This window comes from Carlito syrichta, unplaced genomic scaffold (genome assembly GCF_000164805.1).
Source record: "Carlito syrichta isolate Samal-C Ts95f unplaced genomic scaffold, Tarsius_syrichta-2.0.1 Scaffold305688, whole genome shotgun sequence".
NCBI classification, from domain to species: domain Eukaryota; kingdom Metazoa; phylum Chordata; class Mammalia; order Primates; family Tarsiidae; genus Carlito; species Carlito syrichta.
Window position 1 is genome coordinate 198,159 of NW_007249784.1, and position 15,438 is coordinate 213,596.

The following is a 15,438-nucleotide window of genomic DNA, read 5'->3' on the forward strand; positions in this document are numbered from 1 at the left end:
ACGTGTGACCAAATATCCTCTTGGGTTCATCCCCTCAAGGCCTGGCACAAGTTGGTGTTGGGTCTGCCACGCCTCCCTTCCTCCCTGCTCTTCCTTTTGGGCCCACTGGCTGCTCCAGTTCTCCCTCCCCAGCAATCTGATGAAGCCATCCATCCCGCAGTCTTTTTTCCCCATCCTCATAGTTACAGATGCAGCAGACAGCCAAAGCAATGAGTGGGCAGTTCTGTGATTTCACTTCCAAAGGCAGTCCCAGTGGCTGCTGAGCAATGAGAATGTCCTGCCCGGTCCACTGTGACCAGGGCTAGCTGAAGAGCCCAATTAAAGCTCCCCCACCTACAAGTGGTTGCATTAACCACAGGAGAAAAGGAGAAATAGGTACTTTGACTTCCACTGGGAGCATCTGGGAACAGCACACCCCCCCGAGCCTGGGCCACCTGCCTAGCCAACCCTGATTCTCCCAGTATTGGAGGAGGGGAGGGGTAGTGTCACTCATTCCCAGAACAGCCTGTGTCCAGATTCTCGGAGGGGCCTTGCAGATGGTCACAGCCTGCACGACCACGGAGTGCCTGTCCCACCCTTTACAGTAAGTAGACTGGCGGCATAATCGCTGGGAACCAGGATGAGCGCCACCTCCCCAACCCCGCCCCCAACCGTAGGAGCCCCGTGAGAATAAAGAAAGCGGCCACCACGGCCTGGATGGAGACCTGCCCCATAGGGCAACCCGCACGTAGCAGACATCCCCTATGAGCTAGGGCCACCGAGGGGCTGCTTGGCAGCGGGATGGCCAGGCGCGCCGTGGGCACTGGGTGGCGGAACAGAGCGCTCCCGCCGAGGAGTCCAAGGTGCCCTTTCCCAAGAGAAGCCGCGGGGCCCATTCGGCCTTGCTGAAGTCCTGGTTCAGCAGGAGGTGCGCCCTCGGGTGGCGGGGTGGGGGAGAGCCCCAGGGCTGCCACGCCAGGCCGCTGACGGAGAACGCCAGCTGCGCGCTCCAGGTGGTGGCTCAGGGACTGCCTTCCCCGACCTGCGCTGCTCCCCCTCCTCCTCCGCTTCACCGTCCTGGGCCCAGCAGTTGCTGGCGCACCCATGCTCCAAGGCCTGGGCGACCGGGAGAAGGACGGGGCCCTGCGGGCACCCTGGCGCCTAAGAGCTGCCTGGAGCCGACTGTCCAGCTCCCCCCGGCGCCGTTCCCTCTGGAGACACCGAGAGAACCGGAGAGAGCGAGCTACAGCGACCCCACCCAGCGCCATTTTAGAGATTCGTGCTCCTTCTCTCTCAACTTCGAACAATATAAAGTTGGCTGGGAGAAGACAAGATGGCGTCTAGCAGGAGGAGCAGAGAAAGGCAGGGGTATAAATCTTGCTTTCGAACTGGAAACGTCAACAAAAGCTCGGAAGGTCTCACTGCGCAGGCGTACAGCTTTGGCACACTCTAGAATCTGAACAGCGGGGCGCGTCTAAAACTAGGTCTCTGCATGAGACCTATTTTACGCTACTGAAGCTAGGGTGGCGTGAGAAAGAGCGAGGAGCAGGGGGCGGTCCGGGTTCGCCGCGGGAAGAGTTAAGAGGCGGAGTGCCTGGAGCGCGCACGCGCAGCGTAGGTCAATGGCGGTCTGGAGAGACGCGAAAGTTAGCTTTGCAATATGGCGGCCGAGGCAGACGGACGACTTAAGCGGCTGCTGGTGCCCATTCTTTTACCTGAGAAATGCTACGACCAGCTTTTCGTCCAGTGGGACTTGCTTCACGGTGAGTTGTAGTCAGCATCTGGTCTAAGTCCTGCTCGAGCGACCGTGGGCCTTACGTCCGAGCCGTGACAGGCGCCTAAGTGACGGCGGTGGCTGCTGCCACGCTGAGCTGAGCGGAAGTCACTTCTGAGAGGGGCGGAAGTGTCTCGGGCCCATAGGAAGAGGACGCCATATTTGGGCCAGAGGGGAGTTGCCGGGTGGTCTTTGTGAAGTTTGTGCTTTAAGCTACAATGAAGGACGAAAGACTCAGATTTGACAACAAATAAAAATCAGGTCAAAACATTACACTCTCTGATCGACTGCTAACAGGGTTAAACTTAATCCAAAGTCTCTGATGAATCAAGCCCCAAAGGCTCCTGCCACCCTGATTGCTGTCTCTCCAGCCTCCACGTTTCCTCAAGGTCTAATTTTGGAATAATTTGCCTTGTTTCCTTACCTCTTTCTACTTGCCAGGCAGTTCACAAGGTCCATCTCAGACATCAGACCCTTTGGGAAACCTTGGTGTGCTTTTGTCAGTTCATGGGGCTCGTGGGGCGCTTTGTTTTAGCCACGTTCGTGACTCCCACTGGCCCAAGCTCCTTGAGGGGAAGGTTTCAAGGTTGGAGAAGTTGTGCGGTGGCCGGGGCATAAAAGCATCCCTGGAAGGGTGAAGTCCTTGTGTAGGGTCCAGGGACACTGAGAGGGTTCAGAAATGAGTGGTATTGAGACCTTTATTTGGAGAGAGAAGTCATGTGAAGTGGGCTGTCCAGTTGCTCCGGGAGGTAAAGGATCAAAGGACTCTTGTATATTGCTCAGCTTTATGCAGGGAAGTAATGGAGAGCCTTGGAGGTCAGTTTAGATATTAATTTGTAGGGAATGGAAGATTGGGTGGGAGGGAAGGCATATGGTAAAGCTGTTTTGGAAAACAGTCTGAATGTGAGATGGTTTGGAACAGGAAGGACCAGGCCTTTTTTCCCTGTCCCCAAACTCACAGAAGACTTCCTTGTGTGGGTCTGAGTGTGGAGGGGGCAGCCCAGCCCACAAGAGCACTTCAGGTCCTGTGCTGGGTTCCAGCAGCCTCCTCTCTGCTAACCCCTTTTTCTCTTTTCAGTCCCCTGCCTCAAGATTCTCCTCAGCAAAGGCCTGGGGTTGGGCATTGTGGCTGGGTCACTTCTGGGTACGTATCTTATCTTCCTTTCCTGCTGCTAGGATAGGGGCAGAGGTTCTAAGAGACCATAAACTGTATAGGTCTGTCTTTTTTTTTTTTTCTTTTTTGAGTTGGCGTCTCACTGTCGCGCAGACTGGAATGCAGTGGCCGCTCCTGGCCACCGCAGCCTCGACCTGCTGGGCTCCGGTAATCCTTCCGCCTCAGCCTTCCGAGTAGCCGGAATTACAGGTGCGCGCTACCACCCTCGGCTGATTTTTTGATTTATTGTAGAGATGAGGTCTCGCTGCCCAGGCGGGTCTTGAACCCGCGGACTCACGCAATCCACTCACCTCAGCCTCCCAAAGGTGCGGGATTACAGGCTGAGCCACCGAGCCCGGCTAACTTTTTTGATTTATTGTAGAGACGAGGTCTCACCAAGTTGCCTAGGCAGGTCTCAACCCACTGGACTCAGGCAATTGCCTCCCAAAGTGCTGGGATTACAAGCATGAGCCACTGCGCGCCAGGCTGTATGGGTCTCTTAACCAGAGTGGGTTTAACATGCTTCCCAGTCCATTCAGCAGCTATTGTGTTGTGCCCCCAAGGGGTGGAAGCTCCTCAACTCTGCCCTTCTCATCCTTTCCCCAGTAAAGCTGCCCCAGGTGTTTAAAATCCTGGGAGCCAAGAGTGCTGAGGGGCTGAGTCTCCAGTCCATAATGCTGGAATTAGTGGCATTGACTGGTACCATGGTCTACAGCATCACCAACAATTTCCCATTCAGGTGAGGTCCCACTCTTCATCCCCAAGGGTAAATGCCCACAACTCTAATGGGGGTTAAGGTGTGGGAGGTAAAAGGGCAGGAAAGCTTAAGTGCTTAATCATCAGTAGTGGAGGTAATGAGAGGAGGTGAGCATCCCAAGAACGGCCAGGATCCAGAATGAGTCCATCGCGGATGGAGGCTGTAGAGAACAGAATAATCAGAGAATTGTGACCCTGGATGGATGGGCTATGGAGGCTTTCCCTGCCTCTTTCCAGGCCTGCCTTTCTTCCTCCCAACTCTTGACTCTGCAGCTCTTGGGGAGAAGCCCTATTCCTGATGCTCCAGACGATCACCATCTGCTTCCTGGTCATGCACTACAGAGAACAGACTGTGAAAGGTGCTGGGGATTTACCCAAGAGCAGGCATTGGCTCCTGGGAACCCTGCTGGGAGCTCTGGCCTGGGGAAGCTGGAGGTTGTTGAGAGGTTGACAAGATTCCCTGTCTCCCAACCCCCAGGTGTCGTTTTCCTAGCTTGCTACGCCCTGGTCCTGTTGGTGCTGCTCTCACCTCTGACGCCTTTGGCTGTAGTCACCCTGCTCCAGGCCTCCAATGTGCCTGCTGTGGTGGTGGGGAGGGTGGGTACCAGGAACAAGGGAAAGGATGCTGGGGGAGGGGGACAGGGTGGAGGGGCAGAAGGCCAAAGTATGGGGGTATTGGATGGAGGGGAGTGGGGAAATCATCCATGGGAGCACAGGAAAAATTTTGATAACATAACCAAAGGTCTCAACTCCTCCCCCAGCTGCTCCAGGCAGCCACTAACTACCGCAGTGGGCACACAGGCCAGCTTTCAGCCATCACAGTCTTTCTGCTGTTTGGAGGCTCCCTGGCCCGAATCTTCACTTCTGTTCAGGTGAGCACACCTTATAGCTTCTAGAAGGCACTAAAACCTCATCTTCTCCCAGTTAAGGGCTTAAAGCTGCCCCCTCTCCAGAGCCTTTGTCCACAGGGGAACTTTTCGGGGCTATTCTGAAGGGTGACCCTGACTCTATTTCTCACAACTAGGAAACTGGAGACCCCCTCCTGGCTGGAACCTTTGTGGTCTCCTCCCTCTGCAATGGCCTCATCGCAGCCCAGCTCCTGTTCTACTGGAATACAAAGCCTCCCCATGAGCAGAAAAAGGCACAGTAGTACCCAGCCTGCTCCTGGAGTCATTCAGTGTTTCCATTCAGCCACCCAACTTCAAGGTCCACCCCATCTGAGCCAGACTACTGGTGTGACTTAATCACCCTCCATTCCTCTGCAATTGCAGCCTCTTGAGTCAGGGTTTCCTTTTAGTGGAAATGGCTGGATCCAGATCCTTAAGAAAAAAGGAGAGGACAGAACTAGTCTTTCAAGCTGGCGTTTTGACGTTTGAGTGGTTTTCTAAGTCTTGTTCATGTGCTGTTAATCAGTTGGCTTAGACTCCTCCTTAGCTGCAGACTCCTCCTTAGCTGGTTTCCAGCTGTTTTTACACTATTCTAGACAAATGTCTTACCAGTCTTCCCACCTTATGTCCCTTCTAGCCTTAGAGCACAGAGCCTGGGTAGTGGCATGGAAAGAACTAGGGGCTGTGCTTCCCACCTCCGCAGCCTAGATGAAACTGTCTCCTGGACCCCAATGCTGGGGGAATGAGGATGAGAATGACTCAAGCAGTGCCCCAGGGTGGGGTGAGGAGGTTCCTGCTCTGGCAGGCCTAGGCGGAAGGGAGTGGAGATGGGGCTGGTTCCTGCTGCAGTGAAGGGGGAACAGTGATGGGACAATAAAGACTCAAGAGACTGGCTTAATCGTACAAAACTGTTTAATCCTACAAAAAATAAAAATGTGTTGCTCTCCCTGGTTTTCATGGGAATACTGCAGATCTCCTCTGAGCTGTGCAGTCTAACACAGGAAAGGGTTTGCAGCCTAGGGGCGTTCTAGGTGAAAAAGAATGATGCATTTCCGGAGGTCTTTGTCCATAAGCGTTAGAGGTGGGTGAGGGGCATGGGGGCACCAGAGAGGGGAGGACTATAGGGAGTGGGAGAGCCTGGGGGCAGGTAGGAGCTGTAGGAGGGGAGCAGCTCTCCCTGGAGCCTAGGGTCACTCTGAGGGAGGGAACATGGTGATGGGGCATCCGGTTTGCAGTGGGAAGCACTGTAGAGAAAGAAACATGGGGTTAGACGATACTTCTCTGGGTTGGAGGCATAGGTGGAGGCATGGGTAGAGGCTCAGCTGACCAGTACTGGGCATATGGGGTAGAGCTTGCCATCCCCACAGCCCTGACTATTGGGGCCCGTTGAGTGCAGCTGGCATGAAACCAGACCCAAGGGTGGCTTACAGAGCAGCCCAGCCCTGTTGGGGCACGCTCAGGAGCAGGCTTGCGTGCTGCCCAGCTATTTTCCTCTTGGGGCGGCAGGCCAGGAAGGGGCAGAATGAGCTTGGCCTCTCCTTGCCCGGAGGGTTGGGAGAGGAGGCTGGGTCACACACAGGCCAGAAGAGGGGGAATGGGGTGTCCGGATGATTAAAACAATCACATCCAGGGGTCTGTCATCTGCCCCTGCAGGGCTGCCACCTCCAAGCTGAGACAGCAGAGCCCTTTGGGAAAGGTGCCTGCCACACCTCAAACGGGAGTGGCCTCTACTTGGGTGGGCTCAGGTCCTCTAGCCAGGCCCTCCGGCACCCGCCACCTCTCAGGTTACTGGAGAGGGACACAAACCCGCTCTCAGCCAGCTACCGGAGCACTCACCCATAGCTGCCGGGCAGGTACGCTGTCGAGTAGTTGGGGGGTCTATATCCGAAGCCTCTGCTCGCCTGGGTGGTCGCGCACCCCGGTTCCCAGAGTGGGCCGCCGCCGGCAAGACTGCCTCTTCCCTGGCTGAAGTGGGACGGCCCGGCGCCTGAGGTCTTGGCCTTGCGCCGAGGCCTATACTTGTAGTCGGGGTAGTCGCGCAGGTGTCGGGCGCGGAGCCGCTTGGCCTCCTCCACGAAGGGCCGCTTCTCGTCCTCGCTCAGCAGCTTCCACTGCGCGCCCAGACGCTTAGAGATTTCCGAGTTGTGCATCTTTGGGTTCTGCTGCGCCATCTGGCGGCGCTGAGCGGAGCTCCACACCATGAACGCGTTCATGGGCCGCTTCACCTTCTCCAAGGGAAGCCCCCCGGAGACTACTGGGCTTCCAGCGTCCCCCCGCTCCTGAGGTCCCGAAGACGAGGAGGCAGCGGCTGTAGGAGCCGGAGGCTCCAAGCTCCAGGCCTGGTCCTGTGAGGAGCCGGGTAGCGCCATGGGTTGAGGGAAAGCCTTAAGGAGGGCGTCCTGAATGCCCTCCCCTCAAAGTGAGCTGACCCTGAAGTGTCTTCCAGTCTGGAGTTGTTGTGGAGGAACTCAGGTCCTTAAAAAGTATCTATCATCCCCAAGTCCAGACCTTAAAGTGGAGCCTTTGCTTCCAACCAATTCGGCACACTTTGGAGAAAGTAGAATGCAAAATCCGTTGTCTGATATCCCCACACTGGGGAGGTTGTGCTCTTCCCTCCTGTCTCGAGGTCTCTTGATTGGGAGTCCACCAGTTCCTCTCTCTCTGCCCGCAGGTGCTACTGGACCGACCTCCGGTGGAGGCGGTAAACCACAAGCCTTCACTCTGTGGTCTCCAGAGTTCCCACTGCTGCCAGGTGCAGATGCCACAAGTCTCTCCCACCTGGGCTCAGCGTCAGTGGCTGGCGGGCCAGACCCAGGAAAGGCTTTTAAAGAATGACTCCTCCCCAGTCCCTCCCAGAAGGCTGCGCCTCCTTAAGGGGCCAACTTCCCCCCGCCCTTGGGCAAACTCAGGTATCCTGTTTGTCCCAGCCCCCAACATTCCCCCTTGGGGCACCACGCCCCTCCCCACCCAAGACCTAGATGTCAGGCCTTCCATCCCTAGTTGCTATGATTGTCTGCCCTCCCTTCTTAAGTATTGGCAATTTAAAGTCAATTTCTTTCCACAATGGGATTAAGCACTGGGGATCAAATAGCCTCGGGGTCAGGGTTGTGCTAGGTGGCGCTTGGGAACATTCTACCCCCAAGCCCCATCCCCTTTTCTGGTTCCTATTGCTCCTCAAACCCAGGACTTGTCCCTGGGGCAACAAAGTTAGGCAAAGGGAGGTAGGCCATTTTTGTTTCCTGAGTCATTCCAGCAGGTGCTTGGGTGGTGATTCAGCTCCTTTCCCCAGGAGAGAAAACTTAAGCCCTCCCAACTCCAGCCCCCAAAGCCAAGATTTCTCCCATGGCCACTGAACTATGGCAAGTTTTTTTTTTTTGAGTTGGAGTCTCACTCTGTCGCCCAGACTGGAGTGCAGTGGCCGCTCCCGGCCACCGCAGCCTGCTGACCTGCTGGGCTCCGGCGATCCTTCTGCCTCAGCCTTCCAAGTAGCTGGAACTACAGACGCGCGCTACCACGCCCGGCTAATTTTTTTATTTATTGTAGAGATGAGGTCTTGCCAAGTTGCCCAGGTGGGTCTCGAACCAGCGGGCTCAGGCAATCCACTCACAGCCTCCCAAAGCGCTGGGATTACAGGCTGAGCCACCGGGCCCGGCTACTATGGCAAGTTTTAACTTCACACCTCCAAGAGAGGTCTGTGAGGTGGATGCTGGAGAAAAAGCCTGGAGCCAGATCAGAACACCAGCAAGGAATGAAGGCCGGACATGGGGTTCTAGACGCTGCCATGAGGGAACCCTGCTTCCCACTCTGTCCAAGGCCCAACCCAAGCCCCAGGCCAAAGGTAATCGGATTAAGCAGCCTGCCTTGGCTCCCAGTTTTTAACAGGAACAGTTCCAGCTTTGAGCAGCCCTGCCTAGCCCGAGCTGTGACTCAGGGTATAGGAGTGGCCCAACTCCCTCCACAGCAAACTGGGGGGAGGGGAGAAGCAATAAGGCACAAGCCACCTTCCTCTGGACCAGGAGGGTACCAGGCCTTAGGGAATTTAAGAATGTCAGGAATCCCCAGATTTAAAACCATCTTTGGAACACTAGAGAAAGAAGCCAGGAGTGGAGGAACAGAAAACAAGAGGTAAGGTCCACAGCAGATCAGACTTAGAGAACAAATGGACCAAACTGAGGACAAAGAAGGCACAAGAATCAGAGCCATTTGGATTTTTTTATTCTCTTTTTAAATACTGTACAGTGAAAAATAAATACGCCTTCTCATCCACCAGACAAGGTTGGTCCCCCCTCCCCTGGGGGACCTTGTCAGCCCCCTTCATACACACCCCTGGTTCTACTCCAAAACCTTCCCCATGCCTCCCACCCACTTACACCCTTACTATCCCCGACTTCCACAGTGATGAGGCCCCAGAAATGGGGGGTACAGGATGGGAGGAGGGATAGCAGGGGAGCCCCCCTGAACTGTCAAATCTGGGTGGGTCAAGGAGCACCCCCTACCAACAGGTGGCGAATAGGGGTGTTCAGAGAGATTGGGGTGTTAGAGGATAAAGGCACATCCAGTCTGATGGGGAAGGAGAGAGGCTCCCCTTACCCTGGGGGTAGGGTGGACAAGAGGGAGGGGGGTATGACCCTGTTACACACCCCTCCACTAGCTCCTGGAGGTTGGGGGGGGACCCAAGCTGCTGTGCCACCCCCCTCCCCCCTAGATAAGAGCAGCTCCAGCGCAGGTCAGTTGGTCCTGTGAGGGCCATGGTGTTGGGCAGCAAGCGAGATGGAGAAGGGAGGGATGCAGGCTGGAGGTTTTATGAAACCCCATTCACCAAACTACCCAACTCCAGGGGTGCGGAGAGCTCCCCATTCTCCGAGGGGCCCTTAGAAAGCTTGCTGACAGAGTCACCCTGAGGGGGAAGTGGGAAAGAAAAGAGAAAAGCAAGCAGGTGGTCAGCAGACATTTAGGTGGCTGACACTGCCCACCATCTAAGCCCTCCTGGCATCTGGTAATCCAGGGACTGGTTCCCTGATCTCGCACTCCAGTCACTGAGATGCAGAAAATGTGAACCACACTCTTCTCTCTATTCTGTTCAGAAGTCTGCAGTATTTTATTTTATTTTATTTTAGTTTTTTGAGTTGGAGTCTCACTCTGTCGCCCAGACTGGAGTGCAGTGGCCGCTCCCGGCCACCGCAGCCTCGACCTGCTGGGGTCCGGCGATCCTTCCGCCTCAGCCTTCCGAGTAGCCAGAATTACAGGCATGTGCTACCATACCCGGCTGAATTTTTGATTTATTGTAGAGATGAGGTCTCGCTGTCCAGGCGGGTCTTGAACCCACGGGCTCAGGCAATCCACTCACCTCAGCCTCCCAAAGGTGCGGGATTACAGGCTGAGCCACCGAGCCCGGCTTAAGTCTACAGTATTTTAAATGCAGTCTAAACTCAATCAGACACAGCAGCCTCTGCAATTTAGCAAGAGATTTTTCTGGGACATTTGTGTGTGTCTTCTGCCCCAGAATAACAACAAAAAAGGAATGGGATAAACCACATCTTGCCTACCTACCTTCTGTCCTGAAAGAGAGTCCTCTGAGGGTTTAGTGCGTTCCAGGGCTGGTGGCCGCTGGCGACTTTGAGACTCTGCTCGTGAGATATAGTCAGCCACAGTCACTGGGGAAGGCAGAAGATCAAGCAGTTCAGAAGGAACTCCAGTATACAGCCCAAGATACTCACTGAACCCCAACCCCTGGTTTTCATAGGATAGGAGACATCTCATTCTCTCAGAGGAAGGATTCAGGCTACCAGCATTAGCTGACCTGGCTGGCGGTCTCCACTGATAGAACCGTCAGTCCGGTTACCACGGTTACGGCGGCGGCGGCTGCGATTACGACGTTGGGGTCTTGATTCATCTTCTGTAGGGTAGGGAAAGACGAGAGTCACATCTCCAATTTTCTATCCTTCAATTCGTACCTGTCTCTAATTTTTCAGACCCCAGGCATATCCCTCACCCAGGCCATTCTCTGTCATGTTGGGCCCATCTGATTCCAGGCCTCCATCCATGACAGTCCTGTCTTCATCAGTGCGACGGCGACGGGAGCGGCGGCGCCTGGCACTTGCTGGGGGAGGTTCTCCAGGCTCTGAATCAACTGGGGGCTCTGGTTCAGATGTGTCCAATAGGCTATAGGGATTACTGTCTGGATCCTTCAGCACTGGTCAAAGAAAGAAGTTAGGAGTCAGGTGTCCATCATGTCCATCACCTTTCCTTTTGGCCCACATCCATGAACCCAGTTGTCTAGTACCTGAGCTAATAGATGAAGAATTATATCTGGAGGTGGGCCGGGGGGCAGGTGGGGGTCCCCTACCCCGGCCCCCAATCGGCCGCCTCCGGCTTTCTTCCCCTCGGGTTGGGGGATCCCTGTCACCAGGTCCAGCTCGGCTGGGCTCCTCTCTCTTCTCTGACTCGGTCTCAGAAGCTGTGGATGGGTCAGAGCTGGGACCTGAAGAACACAGTGGAGTTTATTCAGGACCACCCATTCCATCCCAGGATCCATTACAGCCCCCAAACTGGAAGAATTCTCCCTCCCACTCACAAGTCCCCCAACCAGTGTACCTCATCATCTCTACCACAGCTTTCTGTGGTACCTACCAAATTTCCATCTCTACCCTAAATTTCTATCCAGACCTCTTGGCCTCCGCACCAGCCCCGCCACTCCCTGCCTTCCACTCCCATAGTGGCCTCACCATAGGCAGGTCCGCCTGTCCTCCGGCCCCGGCCCCGGCCCCCGTAGCTGCCCCCATAGGTTCGAGTGGCATGGAGGGAGGAAGAGGAGTCATCAGTGGCATATCCAGCCTTGTCGCTGCCACCGCTGCCCCGCCCACTCCCAGGAGGGCGAAAGCCCAGCCCAATCTGCCGAAGCTGTTCATCAATTTGCAGCCTCTCCAAGCGAAGCTGCTCCACCTCCTGGTTGGGTGAAGATGGAAGATACGGGAGGAATAAGATCAATGGACAGTGTCTTTCTTCATGCTTCTCCACCCTGACCGTCCTTACATAATCTCTCAGAGAAGGAAAATGTTGGCTGAACAAGGAAGATTCTGAGATCCAATCCCACAGACCCAAATTTCCAGTGTTTTCTGTTTCACAGAGAGAAAGTCCAGGCGTGGTGGTGGCTCATGCCTATAACCCTAGCACTTTGCCTGAGCCCAAGGGTTCAAGACCAGCCTGGGCAAACTGGGGAGACCTTATCTCTACAATAAATCAAAAAAGTAGCTGGGTGTGGTGGCACATGCCTGTAGTTCCAGCTACTTGGAAGGCTGAGGCGAAAGGATCACCTGAGCCCAGCAGGTTGAGGCTGCAGTGGCTGGAAGCGTGCCACTGCACTCCAGCCTGGGCGACAGAATGAGACTCCAACTCAAAAAAAAAAAAAGAGAGAGAGAGAGAGAGACAAACTGCACACCCCAATTCCTAAGTTTATTCCCCAGCAGTCTTAGTCCCCTTACAATATCCAGCTCTTCTCTCTCCCAGCTTGGGTACCTGCAGGTAGGAGAGATGATATTCCAACAGAGCCTGGGCATTGCTGATATTCTCTCGGGTGCCAACAAATATGAAAGGAACCATTCCCTGGAGAGAAGGAAGAAAAAGGTGGCTCAGAAAAGAAAGTAAAATGCAAATATTAACCCCACCCAGTTTCCTAGGGGAGCCTGCCCAATGGGACGACTCTGGGCTCTAAGTCTAGTAGGGAGAAACAAATGTTTCTGGCTCCACCCTCTCAAAGTCTCAGCCCTCAGAGAACAATCCCACTTTTGGAAACCAATCTCTATGCCTAGTTGCTCCATACCCATACCTCCTCCCTGGGGTTCTTCTTGTCATTATCACCTTCCACTCGAACCCTCACCACACCAGATTTATCCACAATCTCCTGGATCACTTTCCCATTCTTCCCAATCACTTTGCCTGGGGATAAAGGAGGAATTAGGCCTTTTTTTTTTTAAAGGAAATAAGAGTAAAAACAAATAAAATCAACAGTCTTCCAGCTTCATCCCTCTTCTCTACATGGATTCCATTTAGTTCATTTTCTTATTTCTAGGTGTCTGATGAATTTGTTGTTGTTTTTTTTGAGTTGGAGTCTCACTCCGTTGCCCAGACTGGAGTGCAGTGGCCGCTCCCGGCCACCGCAGCCTCCAACTGCTGGGCTCCGGCGATCCTTCCGCCTCAGCCTTCCAAGTAGTTGGAACTACAGGCACATGCTACCACACCCGGCTAATTTTTTTGATTTATTATAGAAATGAGGTCTCACCAAGTTGCCCAGGCGGGTCTCAAACCCGCGGGCTCAGGTAATCCACTCACCTCAGCCTCCCAAGGTGCGGGATTACAGGCTGAGCCACCAAGTCCTTTTTATTCTTCCATTTTTAATCACTTCTACTAGAAACTACTGCTCTGTCCTTGTGAAACTGGGAGTACACAGGGAGGTGCCAGTCTCTGGCCACAAGCCCAGGATCACTTTAGAGAAATCTCAAATCTGGCTTCCATGTTCTTCTGTTTTATACATACTCATTCCCAACTCACCAACCAGGTTCCTGGGCACCTGCACTGAATCCTCAGAAAACTCAAGGTAGCTTCGGGCCTGTCGGCAGGCCTCAGGGGTCTAAGGGAAAGAAGAGTAGGGAGTTATTAAAACAATGAACTTGGATTTCAGTGATCTTCCTGCCACTGTCTTTAGGGAAATGTGCTGCCATCAAATTCAGGGGGAGAGGTGAACATAACTCAGGTTTGCTTTCTACTTCAGCCTCTCCTCCCTCTATTCCCTAAGGTACCCAGAAGAAAGAGATCTTTTGCTGACCTCCCCATAGATGCGGAAAGTGCAGGTCTCTTCACCCAACTCAATGGCAGTCACCCCAGGTACTTTTCGGGCCTGCTGGATGTTGGCACCATGAGTCCCAATTGCCAGTCCCATTAGGTCTTCACGCACTGTGAACTCCTCCTGGAATGCTGCCGCCAACTGCTTGCTTGTCTGAAAGGAAAGGGCAATGTAGAAATCATGGTGATGGAATCTTAGAACACAAGTCAGAGGTACCTAATCTTTTTTTTTTATTGAGTTGGAGTCACTGTCACCTAGGCTGGAGTGCAGTGGCACACTCACGGCCACTGCAGCCTTGACCTGCTGGGCTCAGGTGATCCTTCCACCTTAGCGTTCCAAGTAGCTGGAACTATAGGCATGTGCCACCATGCCCAGCTAATTTTTTTATTTATTGCAGAGATTAGGTCTCACCAAGTTGCCCAGGCTGGTCTCATACCCGTGGGCTCAGGCAATTCTCTTACCTCGGCCTCCCAAAGTGCTGGGATTATAAGTGTGAGCCACCATGCCTGGCCCAATTTTTTTTTTATTTATTGTAGAAATGAGGTCTTGCCATGTTGACCAAGCTGATCTCCAACCCACGGGCTCAGGTAATCCTCTTGCCTCTGCCTCCCAAAGTGCTGGGATTACAGGTGTGAGCTACCGCGCCCAACTATATCTGACGTTTTACGTAACTTAAGTAAGGAAAAGCATGTGAAAGAAAGCCAGAATCACCTTGAAGTCTGCTGACCACTAGGACCTGTATGGAAAGTTCAGGAATTTTTCATTACATACCTACCTTCCCAATACCAATGACTTGTGGGGAAGGGAAGATAATGAGGACAGAGTATGGGCTAGAAACCACAAAGGTCCTAGATGTGGCTCTAACACTATCTGGTTTTGATCCTGAACAAAAAACATATACTCTAGGCCGGGCTCGGTGGCTCAGCCTGTAATCCCAGCACTTTGGGAGGCCGAGGTGAGTGGATTGCCTGAGCCCGCGGGTTTGAGACCCGCCTGGGCAACTTGGCGAGACCTCATCTCTACAATAAATCAAAAATGAGCTGGGCATGGTAGCGCGCGCCTGTAGTTCCAGCTACTTGGAAGGCTGGGGCGAAAGGATCACCTGAGCCCAGCAGGTCGAGGCTGCAGTGGCCAGGAGCATGCCACTGCCCTCCAGCCTGAGCAACAGAATGAGACTCCAACTCAAAAAATAAAAAAATAAAATAAAATGGGTTTTCTGGTTCATTCCCGTATCTTGTTAGGTAGACTAGAACATTTCTACAAGATTTTTTTTTTGAGTTCTGACATCCTATAATGGTCAAGTTCCTTTTCCCTAGGTATCAGATGGTTCTAAATGAGTAAGGTGTGTGTGTTTGTATATCCATTTCTATTTAGTAAGTGAACTGATCCTTTTGAGAGGTTTATCTCTGACCCTGTGCAAATTCTGGATAATGATAATCTTTGACTTCTTCAAGGATGCTGCTCAGGGCACTGGCAGGTAAAAATTTACCATGACCTTCAGGTGATATATACTATATGTCCACTCTAATTCCCAATGAGCAGGTTTCTTGATGACAAAATATTTAGCTTTCCCAGGACTTGGCTGTATTGATCTGTGTGTCAAGTGAACCAGATACGCTAAACACAGCCATAGATACAAAGTCTTTAGAATAGGGACATGTCCTTGTTTTTAAGGAATCTTGCCTCCTGTTTGTTGATGTTTTGATTTTCTAAAAATTATTTTCTATTTTTTCTGATATGGGGTTTCACTCTAGCCTAGGCTGGTATGCAGTGATACGATCCTAGCTCACTGAAGCCTCAACCTCTTGGATTCAAGCAATCCTCCCACTTTAGCCTCCCAAGTAGCTAAAACTATAGGTGCATGCCACCATGCCTGGCTATTTTATTTTTATTTTTTGTGGCGAGAGCCACCATGATCAGCCGTGTTTTTTACCCTTTATTTCATCATTATTTTATTATTTATTGACTTATTATATCATCATTTAAAAATAACTTTATGAGCCGGGCCCGGTGGCTCAGCCTGTAATCCCGCGCCTTTGGGAGGCTGAGG

General features: G+C 53.2%; 4 protein-coding genes across 6 annotated transcripts in view; 1 reads left to right on the top strand and 3 right to left on the bottom strand.

Moving 5' to 3' along the window:
• Window positions 1-34: 34 nt before the first annotated feature.
• LOC110596000 lies at window positions 35-1,085 on the bottom strand. Its single transcript, XM_021714637.1, is given in 5 exon segments — window positions 35-185; window positions 187-333; window positions 652-922; window positions 925-1,037; window positions 1,039-1,085. Coding segments are annotated over 5 exon segments (729 nt in total).
• Window positions 1,086-1,426: 341 nt separating this feature from the next.
• MPDU1 (mannose-P-dolichol utilization defect 1) lies at window positions 1,427-7,299 on the top strand. 3 transcript variants are annotated; one of them, XM_008062331.2, is made up of 7 exons: window positions 1,427-1,742; window positions 2,832-2,897; window positions 3,513-3,645; window positions 3,936-4,021; window positions 4,141-4,259; window positions 4,424-4,534; window positions 4,687-5,514. In XM_008062331.2, the coding sequence occupies exons 1-7, from the start codon at window positions 1,640-1,642 to the stop codon at window positions 4,810-4,812; spliced, it is 744 nt and encodes a 247-aa protein (XP_008060522.1). In that variant the 5' UTR covers window positions 1,427-1,639; the 3' UTR covers window positions 4,813-5,514. The 3 variants fall into 3 exon arrangements, with proteins under 3 accessions (XP_008060522.1, XP_021570295.1, XP_021570294.1); XM_021714620.1 differs by lacking the exon at window positions 4,687-5,514 and adding an exon at window positions 7,221-7,299 and having other exon boundaries at window positions 4,141-4,534; XM_021714619.1 differs by having other exon boundaries at window positions 4,141-4,534.
• SOX15 (SRY-box 15) lies at window positions 5,586-7,049 on the bottom strand. Its single transcript, XM_008062330.2, has 2 exons — window positions 6,386-7,049; window positions 5,586-5,793 (listed from the first exon to the last, which is right to left on the bottom strand). Exons 1-2 carry the CDS (start codon window positions 6,916-6,918, stop codon window positions 5,625-5,627), a joined length of 702 nt encoding a protein of 233 aa, XP_008060521.1. The 5' UTR covers window positions 6,919-7,049; the 3' UTR covers window positions 5,586-5,624.
• Window positions 7,300-8,742: 1,443 nt separating the features above from the next.
• Window positions 8,743-15,438, bottom strand: part of FXR2 (FMR1 autosomal homolog 2) — a 22,690-nt gene continuing 15,994 nt past the window's right edge. Inside the window, exons 8-17 of the mRNA XM_008062340.2 lie at window positions 13,371-13,541; window positions 13,097-13,175; window positions 12,375-12,484; window positions 12,065-12,151; window positions 11,275-11,494; window positions 10,833-11,030; window positions 10,542-10,742; window positions 10,350-10,445; window positions 10,100-10,203; window positions 8,743-9,446 (exon numbers count right to left, since the gene is read on the bottom strand). Coding sequence (XP_008060531.1) covers window positions 9,351-9,446; window positions 10,100-10,203; window positions 10,350-10,445; window positions 10,542-10,742; window positions 10,833-11,030; window positions 11,275-11,494; window positions 12,065-12,151; window positions 12,375-12,484; window positions 13,097-13,175; window positions 13,371-13,541 — 1,362 coding nt within the window. The 3' untranslated portion in view covers window positions 8,743-9,350. The remainder of the gene's footprint in view (window positions 9,447-10,099; window positions 10,204-10,349; window positions 10,446-10,541; window positions 10,743-10,832; window positions 11,031-11,274; window positions 11,495-12,064; window positions 12,152-12,374; window positions 12,485-13,096; window positions 13,176-13,370; window positions 13,542-15,438) is intronic.